The sequence below is a fragment of the Lycium ferocissimum genome, chromosome 6, assembly GCF_029784015.1.
Source record: "Lycium ferocissimum isolate CSIRO_LF1 chromosome 6, AGI_CSIRO_Lferr_CH_V1, whole genome shotgun sequence".
In the NCBI taxonomy this organism is placed as follows: Eukaryota; Viridiplantae; Streptophyta; class Magnoliopsida; order Solanales; family Solanaceae; genus Lycium; species Lycium ferocissimum.
In genome coordinates this window covers 18,553,971-18,565,167 of record NC_081347.1, presented here as the reverse complement: position 1 = coordinate 18,565,167, position 11,197 = coordinate 18,553,971, and the positions used below count along the sequence as shown (strand labels likewise).

The 11,197-nt window shown below is 39.9% G+C and overlaps 1 protein-coding gene across 1 annotated transcript; it reads right to left on the bottom strand.

Annotated features, from left to right (window-relative positions):
- Positions 1-276: 276 nt before the first annotated feature.
- On the bottom strand, positions 277-10,957 carry LOC132059459 (protein CELLULOSE SYNTHASE INTERACTIVE 1). The gene is made up of 8 exons (XM_059452080.1): positions 10,715-10,957; positions 9,738-9,871; positions 8,912-8,985; positions 5,105-8,153; positions 2,455-4,999; positions 1,508-1,962; positions 906-1,022; positions 277-741 (listed from the first exon to the last, which is right to left on the bottom strand). The coding sequence occupies exons 2-8, from the start codon at positions 9,738-9,740 to the stop codon at positions 571-573; spliced, it is 6,414 nt and encodes a 2,137-aa protein (XP_059308063.1). The 5' UTR covers positions 9,741-9,871; positions 10,715-10,957; the 3' UTR covers positions 277-570.
- Between the last annotated feature and the right edge of the window lie 240 nt (positions 10,958-11,197).

The window sequence follows — 11,197 nt, the reverse complement described above, 5'->3', positions numbered from 1 at the left end:
GCACATATTTTTTAAATATTAATTTTAAATTTTTTATAATTAAATTTTATTTTTAAATTAAATTAACTGTGCAATTACACTTGTGCAACCAAACAGCACGCTTGTAATTACACTGTAATTACATTATGACAAACAAACAGATCGTTGTAATTACAATGCGTAATTACTAGGCTTTGTGTAATTACTAGGGTAGTAATTACACCAATTCCAATTACCAGGTGGCTTTCCAAACAGGAAGAGAAATGGAATTTATGAATTACAATACACATCCTCTACTTGGCAGTCCAAACAGAAAAAATTGTTTTCTTTCAACAAACAAATATGAATACAAAAAATACAAAGGAAGCAAACCATGAATCCATGTCCCTTCCTTAAAGATACTAAGTGACTCAAGTTACAAAAGAATACATTGACAAAAGCCGTTACAACAACTAAATATGATCAAAGAGTAGTAAAACCTATACCAGACACTATATACATTCACCTTATAATTAAACAGGAAGAAATAAGGAAACAGAAAACAGAAAAAAGTTCCAAACAATTGTTCCTCTACCCTAATATGCGATTTGATTAAGAAGAACCTTCTTCCAACTGCTGCTGCTGCTTATTGGACCATTGGAATTCTATTTCCAAATTCCTCGAGGGTCCACTTTTGCTCTCGGGCAACAAGGTGTACTCCCCAGCAACTGCACCCAGCATAACTACACGATCAATCTGGATGGTGACCTTCCCGAATGAACTCTGTCATTAAAGCGGAACGAGTTTAGCAGAAGTAAAGAAGTGATAGAAATTGAGAACCATATTTGAACAGAATGTTCATTGTGTCCCTTTATTTGTAAAATGATTAGTAATAGTTAACAGGAGAATAGCTTGTATCCTCTATCAGAACTCTAAAATGAGCTTACCTTGCCCATTTTGCTTTTATTCTTGCATGAAATATGAAGCTTCTGGCCTTTAGGAGGACTTTCGAATGACCATGAAAACCTCTCCTCGAACTCTGGATTAGGACCAGTTGAAACAACCTGACAGAGGAGAAAAACAAGGAATTGTGAACCATATGAGGGTTGAAGGCAGTAGCAAGAGAAGATCTATGCGTGTTGAGTGTACCGAATAAGTTAACTTCATTATTTTCTTGTTGGAGACGCACAAATCCTTATTACTCATCATTGTTGAATCAAACATCCCCCAATTTTCTCACTTTGCTCTCTTGGTGACTCGAACCCCAATCTCAAGGTTAGAGGTGGAGGTTCGTTTATTCAACAGATCCCCAACTCTGTTTCTAGAGCCATCTTGTTCTACTTAATTTACAAGTTTGCAATTTAGGGTCCTTCAACCCCCCCCCCCCCCCCAAACCACACGACACACACACACAACAACAACACACAAAGTAAGGGTTTAAAATTAGAGTTCGGTAGACACTGCAAAAAAAAACAAGGTTCCAACCCCACATAGCAATGAGAAATGGTACTGTACTTGAAATGCAAAAGTACTCGAAGACTGATTGTACCTTTGTTTGGCGAGGTGGAGTATTTCCAAGGGTAAGCTTGCAAAAAACGCTTGGATTTCCAACTGATTGTCTCATGTTGTTCCCTCGCTTTATTATTACAACCAGAGTCCCAGGCAAACATTGCAATAAAAATTCTGCCTTCTCCTGAAACCGAGGGGGACCTGATTGTATCAGATACTGCAACCATGGAATAGCATCTGCAGCAGCAATTGATTGTGCTCGAGACACTTCAGCAGGACATGCTGACCAAGCTTGTCGGAGAAGAAACAGAGCGTCCAAAGCAGCTTCTTGAGTTGCCTCTGAACCATTCTTCAGGGATGTCACTAGATGTGGAATACTCAGGGTTGCAGGTTCAGTAGCCCTTAGACGGGGGAAGTTTCCAAATAGCGCATTCAGTGCCTTAAGGTACTCCTCATTTACAGTTCCCGATGCCCACAAATCTTTCTCAATTGCAGCTACAAAGCCAGGAAAAAACAATTAAATTACTAATCTATTAACACTAACAAGAAATGACTACATTTGTACATATACTTCAATACTAAAGTTCAAAAACTTTTTGGACGCAATAACACGTCATCTCTTCATTTCTTCATGCTAGGATGCATAGTATACTGTTTCCTTAAGTATTAACCAACCTGGATCAAGAATACTCAGGAGAATCCACCATTCTTTTTAGCAAAATTTCTATTTGAGATACTAATTTTCAATATATGCAATGTAAAACAACATATAGTTAGCCATGCATATAACACTCGTACAAGTTCCAAACAGATCATATCTTGTAAATTAGAAATTATTTCTTTTGTATTCTTTAATGACCAACAACTGGATTTCTAAATTAAATAATGAGAACTAGCCAATTCATCTTTTGCCAGTCATTTTTATCTCATTTTTCTTCTGTAGTTGCAATGCAGATAAAAACGGAGTATGGGGAAAAGAAAGTTTACCAGTGATAGCCCTGACAGTTTCACTTGAAGCATACTCTTGAATTGTATTATTGGAAAAGAGAAGCTTGATGAACATTGATGCCTGTACTGATGTCTCTGGATCACTTGACCCAATCAGATCTAACACAACCTGGACACCACCAGCTTCTGCAACTGCTCTCTTATTTGATCTGCTATACATGACAAGGTTCTGTAAGGCACATATAGCGACGACTTTCATTTCTTCAGTAGGCTGATCTTCAAGCAGATTCACCAACGCCCGGCAAGCTGAAACAGCATCACTGCTTCGAGCAAGAGCCTCATTCTGGAATAGGTCACCGAGAGCAAGAGTTGCCAGTAACCTTGCTTGTTGCCCTTGAGTCTGCGGATCCAAAAGATACTGTGATAAGGGCACAATTGCTGACTTGGTGGCTTTTGTTTCTCTGATCTTCACATTGTTCAGCAAAACCTCAAGGAGTCTTGCAGCAGTTTCCTCACAAAGGTGGCATCTGAGAAGTTCTAGGAGAGCCTCAATCGCCCCACTTTCAGCCATAGCTCCAGCACTGGTGGAGTCATCAGTCTCCAACACAAGAAGAGCATTCAATGCACCAAGAACTGTGCCTTCGTTGCCAGAGCGAAGCAATCTTACCAACACTGCAACAGGTACTTCCAGATAGAACTCAGAGCTAAACTGTAGAATACTGGATAACACTGCAGCAGCTGACTCCCACAAGGCATGAGGGAGTGAAGGGTCAGCGTTCAGTATAACTTTAGACAACTCACCAACGCCACCTTCTTTTGCAATTTCATTTGGCCAAGTTAGTGAAAGACAGACTAAGGCCTTCACAGCTCTCTGCTGCAAAATGGGTATACCAGAACCAAGGACCCGTACCAAGGGACCAATCACTTGCTGGATAACTGAGTCCTTCTGCAGGTGCTCTTCCAAAAGCAGGTGAGACAGAAGCTCAGCAGCCAGTTGTTGCACGGCAGAAGCGGGAGAATCAAGTAAGGGAATAAGAGGTTCTATAGATTGGTGAGATGTCAAGGTATAATCAGCTCGGCACTGTGGATGCTCTAGGATATTCACAAGGACCTGCAGCGTGCTGTGTTGCCCATCAGGTCCAAACTCCGGTCTCGTCAGCAATAAAAAAAGTGGCTCTACCACCTTTGCAGCAGATTGTCCCTTCGCAATGGTAGCATTATTTGTCAGTATTCTGAGCAATTCAGCAAATGCAGCACACAGGAAATCTGGTGCTTCATGCAGAATGTCAAGCACACTCTCAATAACCCCAGCCTTGACCATTTCCATCTTACAGGAAGGCCTGTCTTTCCCCAACTTCACAAGAGCTCTAGAAATAGCCTCATGAAGTAAATAGTTTCGGCCATAAAGAAGGCCAACAAGGGGAATGACTGCACCATGTGCTGCAACTAGTTCAGCCAGCTGTTCATCGTCCACTAGTTTATCTAATGCACGAACAACAGAATGATGAGCAGGACTATATTCAGTAACAAGAAGAGAAACCAAAGGCTCCACACATCTAGCTGCAGCCATTGTAGACCTTATTCTTGTATTTCCAAACAAAACAGAACACAACTCGGCTGCATCACCCTTCAGCTCCATTGAGCAGCTTGATGCAAGAATTCGGCAAAGAACATCCACTGCATTCATCTCGACATCTGCAACCGCAAGAGCTTTTGAAGGATTCTCACTGAGAAGCCTAACTAATGCAGCAATGGCTGCATGCTGCTCCCTCTCCAGACCAGTATTTAGAATCTCAACCAAAGGTTGAACAGACTGTCTAGCTGATTCTGCATTCCTGATGTGATCCGCTGAGAACAGGTTTTCCAAGGCTTTGGCAGCACTATATCTTGCCCCTCTTCCACCAAGACGTAAAACTGCAATTAGCTGACCAACAGCACCAAAAGCAGATTCGTGTCTGCATATTTCAGCAGTAGTAAATAGGATACCTAACAGATCAGTGGCAGCTTCCTCAGTTGCATCTTGGGGACCAAGTGAAAGGTATTTAGTCAGTGCTTCCAAAACCCCAGATTCCGCCATAACAATTTTATTTGAAGGACAATCTCTGGCAAGCTGAATCAGAAGTCCAAGAGCTAGAAAAGGTGCACCAGGACGATCAGGGATAGGTTTTAGCAAGTCAACAAGGGCTGGCATAGCTTTCCTAGAAGTTGCACCCACCCTGATATCATCGACCCTAAATAACCTCTCAAGTGCAACTTCATCTGGGTTACGGACCAAAGCAAATTCCTCTGATAGTGCAACAAGGTCCTTTATATCCTCATCAGCACAACCAAGCAACGTTATGAGTCCGGATGGTGCTCCTGAATTTGCAACAGACAGCAGAGTTCCCCTGCTACCATTACAGACAAGGCTGGCTACGGCTTGTGCAGCAAAATACCTGTTTGCTGACTCTTCTGACTTCAACAGATTAGCTAGCACGGGTATGGCCTTCATCGTTCCATTTGCTCGTATGATATCTCTATCTTGAAATAAGATAGCCAGAAGCAATCCACAAATCCATATGTTGCTATCTTCCTTGAAATCAATCTGTAAAAGTAACGAAGGTCATACAGTGCTTCGGCACAAGAGATATAACAGAACAAAATCAAGTCTTGAGGAGATGTGGGAAAGAAAACACTTAAAAGTTTTTACCTGGGTAAACTGTGTAAAAGATTGAGAGATTCTCTCTGTAAGAACTTCAATTGCACCAGCCTCCATAATCTCAACTTTACTTTTGTCATCACGACTGGCAAGAGCAGAAAGAAGCCAAATAGCTATATTGACCCCGGAAACAACTAAAGTACTTTTCTCCGTCTCATCCTTTCTTGATTCTTCTTCAGCATTCCTGGATATGCTTATTGCAATCTTATCCCCCTGGTCTTCCGAATGTAGAGACTCTGAAGCATTAAGCATCCCAACAATTGATTGAATGAGTGGAATACAAGACTGAGATTCATTTAGATCTTCCACCACTCTCTGATGATTCACTTTTGCAGCGCAAACAAGAAGTGCACTCCCTCCTATTTTAACCATAGCATTGGAGGAACTAATTACCCTCCTTGCAACTGAAGAAATGCATCCATAGGCACAAGCAATAGCATCACCAAGAACAGTGGGCTGAGCTTGGCAGAGTCTTGACAATATTTCAATTGCTTTGTCTTGCAACGCCGGTGAGGCATCAGCAACGCATGAAACCACTGGGATTGTGCTGTTTGGATATTCAGCTAGAACTGCCCATGCAGGTTTGATACCACTAGCTCCTTCCAGCCTTGAGAGGAAACAAAGTGCATCTAAAGCTTCTGAAATAGCAACAGAGTCGCTGCCAGTTGATTCTAGGAAAGAAATTAATGCAAGAACCGTTCCACAACGGTTAACGCAATCAGTTAAGGCAGAATTAACCTCACTAAATTGAAGAAGACGAGCAATTGCTGCGGCAGCATGGGTCCTTCCACCAGTTGTGCCCTCACGAAGAACTCTAGTAGCAGGCAAGATAATTTCTTCGGGAATTGCTTTCTCAGACACCTCGGGATCCAAAAGAAGATTGGCCAAAGCACATACTGCTTGTTCTGCAACTTGTAAAACTGAGGACTTTGCAAGCACCATTAATGAAGGCAATGCATCTCTAGCAATTGCTGCAATGTCACGGCTTTCTCTAATAGAGAGAAATATTGCAGAAAGGCAGCTTGATGCACCCACTAAGATGGATTCAGGTTCAACATTCAGAAGCTTCACGAGTGACCACAAAGTCTTCACAGCAAGGGTACTTTCTCGCAGGTCCTTCCTGAGATGGAAAATTCCAGCAAGAGCTGAAGCAGACTTAGCCTGAGTCTCTTCCTTGGTGGAGCTTAATATCTTTATCATCGTCTCAACAGCATCATTTGCTGCACTACCTTCACGTGACATATCGCTCAAAGGCGCCACCGAGAGCAAACTTTTTAATGCATCTAAGACATAAATCTTAGACTCTGGAAGATCACTAGTTAATAGTGCAGTGAGTTGACTAATAGTAGCAGTATCTGATTTGTGAATCAAATGGTTCAGTGTCTTTGCAGCAATTTCCTTCCCGTTGGAGCTACCATTCTTCAGAAGCCACAACAAAGCAGGAACAGCATCAGCACTTTCAACACAAGCACGGATATCTTCACTGTGATTACAGAGGTTTCCAAGGATAGTTGCCGCATCTTCCTTAGCTTTGGCAGACCCAGTTTCCAGAATTTGAACAAGTGGAGGTATGCCACCAGCTGCTGTAATGGCCCACTTACTTTCATCATTTTCATTAGATAGAAGACAAAGAAGAGCAACAGCACACTCCTGTTGCTGCTCTGATGAGAGCCCAAGAAGAGAGATTAACAGCTGAATTCCCTCACGACCTTGTAGCGCATGCCATAAGCTACCTTCATTTTTGCATAGAAAGAGAAGGGACCTTATCAACTCATCCTGAACTTCATTTGTGGCCATTGTGATCAGACCAACCAATAGGCGTTTTGCATCAGAATTCGCAAGCTTGCTAGACAGTACAGGATTCCCATACAAACTGGCAAGTGCTTCAATGGTACGCTCCTGCACTAGAAAGGGTAAGCGAGCCTTAAATTGCTTAATCAGTGTTTCTTCCACCTCCAAAGGATCTGATGCTCTTGAATTTTCTGCTTTGCTATCATATATCATGAGAGCCGAAGCTAAAGCCCCCAATGTATCAGCTACTTGTGCAGGTGAGCTGCAAGATTCAAGGCTTTGACCAAGACTTGAAATGACATATGACAAGCCACCAGAAATATTTGCAAGTGCACACATTGCATGCTCCTGCAAAGCTTGGGCGTACTCGCCCTGCATGAATTCTTTTGAAGGAGCTATGGTAGCATTTATCAGAGCAGGAATACCATTAGAATTTGCTATTTCCTTCCGGGATTCTTTGCTTTGGGCAGATAGAGATTTAAGAGCGCCTGCAGCTTCTGCTCTAACTGGGGCTTCATTGCCAGATCCAAGTAATTTAAGAAGTTGTTTGGTGGCCTCTGCAGCTAAAACTCTTGAGCAAACAGAAGAATCCTCCATCATCATACAAGCAAGGAGAAAGCAGACATTTGCCTGAGTACTTGGCTGTCCATTATTCAGTAGTTTAACAAGTATATCCACTCCTCCAGCTTGTACTGTTGCAGACCAGAATCCCTCAGTGTTGGTTGAAAGGTTTTTTAAAGCTCCTGTTAGTAAGTCGTCCACAATGTTTCCAGCTTTTAATCCCTTTTTTAATTGCTCCCATAATACTGGCACAACTCCTTCAGTTGAAAATATTTTTGACCCAACATGATCCTTTGCACCACCTTGGGAGACAGCATATATCGTTTTTGCTGCTGCAATCTGACTTTCTGCTGAGCTTGATTTGAGAAGACCAAGGAGAGGCGGTATGCAACCTCCTAATAGCACTTTCACTCGCAATTCATTTTCCTTACACAGAGAACCCAAAACTGTAGCAGCCTGCATCTTTACCCCAAGTGAGCCAGAACGGAGTAAAGAAACAAGTACTGGAACAGCTTGAGAATGTGAGCCGACAGCACTAAATGCATTTTCTCGTGTATCAATAAGCTCCAACAATTGCTTAAGTGAATGTTCTTTCTCTTGCATGGAAGAGGAATTCTGCCGTAACTGCTCAATGCATTGAGCAACACTTGCTAATGTCCCATCTGGATCCTCCATGCTACTACGATCTCTGCAAATTTAATAGCAAAACGTCTTTTCAGCATATGTTTGTAGTCTAAATCAGTCATGACTATCATGACATAAAACAGTAATTTGGGCCATATGAGGTCAGAAAAGCTGCATCATTTTAAATGATATTATAAATTTTGTTCACTTGCTGCTTTTCTTACTGTTAACAACTTTCATCAGATTAGTATCTTACAACAGAAAACAAGCACATGATATGGTCAACTGCAGTTTAAATATTTTTAGTTTTAAAGCATAACAGCAAAAACCAGCAGTGTCCAAAGCAGAATATACTCCACATTCCACAAACTGTTTCTTATGTGAATCTATTTAGCAGTTGGAGAATCTACACTATCAGTGGAGGAAAGGTGAACCAATAGAAGCTTATGTATAATTTATGTTTTGTGCAACTGATGCATGTGGGGGTTACGGAAGAAATGGATACTGTATTGAGATAAAATATTGGAATCTTATAAACAAAAAGAAAGAATCTCTTAGACGAGTTCAACTGAGGACTCGTGAAGAATAAGAAACAGTAACAGCATTTGCAGATACAAGATTCCCTGACAAGAGAGCAACAGATAGAATTTTGCAAGCAAAAGCGTGTATTTTCTTTTTTCTCATGCAGTCATGCTTATAGCACAACAAAAACAAACAGCATCTCCTGACTATACAGCTAAATGCTTCTTATCGAGTAAAACACAAACCATAGACCAGATCATTATGAGCCCCTAAAATGAAAACGTTAATGTTTAGACTAACCTCGAAGATGCTTTCATGAGTGAATGTGGAGTTGGAGGCTCCATATCATGAGGTTTAGAATCCCCGTTTCTTTCCTGTAACAAGAAAAGAATTGATAGATTAGTGAGTAATGTGTCAAGAGTCTAGAAAATCACAGCATCCATTGATGTCATTCAAGAAGAAAACAGCATGAATACGACGTTGAAGTCAACCATCAACAGCACGATTATATCTAGAAAACACCCTGTTTTGACTTTACAACTCCACGGAGTATGTAAAATTGTATAAACCTTTAATTTTTTCTGAATCATGGAATCACAGAAATATAGATTCGAGATGCAGCATTGAGTCAGTGATACAACCCCTTTTAATTTAAAATGTTTAATTGAAAGGAACTATTCTCCTCCCATTACACAAGGTTCTGTATTTTCAAAGGAAAAAAGAATTGGAACAATGATAACTATCTGGATTTAGCTAAAGAGTAATACTTAGAATATGTCGACTCGAGAACAAACTGCATTACAATTTCAAAGAAAACAAAGCTATTTTAATTGGACTCTTCAGAAATGCCGTCAAGTGCGTATCAGATCCTCCAAAAGTAGTACATTTATGGAGGATCCGACACGGGTGCAACAGAAATTATGGGGAGTCCGAGCAACATAGAAACAAAGTATACCAATACTACGATTGCACATAGAACTAGTAGTTAAGACCACCCAGGTAGAGTGAAATGCACCAAGGGTATCTCCAGATCTTTGAGTAAAATAGTTCAACAGCTCACATATCGAATAAATAGCGAGGAAATTCACCAAATCGGTTTCTTTTTCTTTAAAAAAGGGAACTTTACCATATCATTATTGGCAAGACTGCTGCCATTGGCAGCAGTGAACCTCCAAGCTAGTGTGGCCGCCAGCTTTGCTGTGATCTCGAGATCTTCACTGCAGATCTACCTCCAAGACACAGAAGAAAGCTAACAGCCTCCTGAAAAGACCAGTAAAAAAACAGTTACTCCAAAATTCTAGAAAACTAAACCACTAAACCTAGCCAAATTAAGAAAATGAAGTGTCTTTGTTATACATTAACCAAAGATACAGATCAAATTGTAATGGCGTCGTTTCGAAGAATGATAGTATCACTAGAATTACTTGACTAGTCTAAAACAAAACTAACCAAATTCACATATGGAAATCACATAAATCTAAGATCAGATTCAGCAATAAATAAAAAGTCAATTGAGCACTAAACACAATTTCCCAGTTAGATTTCCACAATCCAAATCAAAAATTCACCATAAATCTCACAATCCCAATCCAAGAAAACACAAGATCCAGATCACACAAAACCCCATATGGGTTTTTCCAATTAAACCAAACCCCACATACACATTTCATTAAAATAGCTAAAAGATCTACTAGATGAGAAATAAAATTGAACCTTTAAGACTCTACAAAAACCAGCAAAATCTTGAAATTAAGAATGCATAAAGACACAGAGATAGAAAGAAAAAAAAAAAAAAAAGATAAAACCAAAACCCACATACACATTTCACTAAAATAGCTAGAAGATCTAATGAATGAGGAAAAATCCAACCTTTAAGACAATACAAGAAACCAGCAAAATCTTGATTATAAAGAATGCAGAAAGACACATTTTTACTTCAAAAAACAAAACCTCAGATGGTTTTTTTTTCCAATTAAACACAACCCCACATAAACATTTCACCAAATCAGTTAAAAGATCTAATGAATTGGGGGGGAAAATGAACCTTTAATACAAAATCTTGACACTAAGAATGCAGATAAGACATAGAGAAAAAGATAAAACCTTGGAAGAGAAGATGTTGTGTTTTTCTCTCTCTTTTGTTATTGCATTTGAAGAAAGACTAAAGAGGTATCGTAGTAAAGAAGCAAAGAAGAAGAAATATATGTATGAAGAAAGAAAGAAAGAAAGAAGATAGTAAAAGTGAGTTAAGAGAGAGAAAGATAGATACAGAATTATGTATATGTATAGTGTAAAATGTAGTGTGTGTGTGTGTGAGCTAGCAAAGAAAGAAGGAAGAAAGAGCACCGACAGACAGCTGAGAATGGGAGTGTGAGTGATGGAAATTTGGAAATGATTTTGAGCTGTGGAGCTTAGCTAAGCTAAGCTGCCTTTCTTGATTTTTTTTTTATTTTTTTCTTGTGTCTTCCACTCCATTTTTTTTTTTTCACTTTCTTAATTTTGGGCTCAAGTTACGTTTGATTTTTTGGCCGTTTAGGTTTCCATATTTGCTTACCCTTTTTTTTTTTTTTTTTCTTTTTCTTTCAA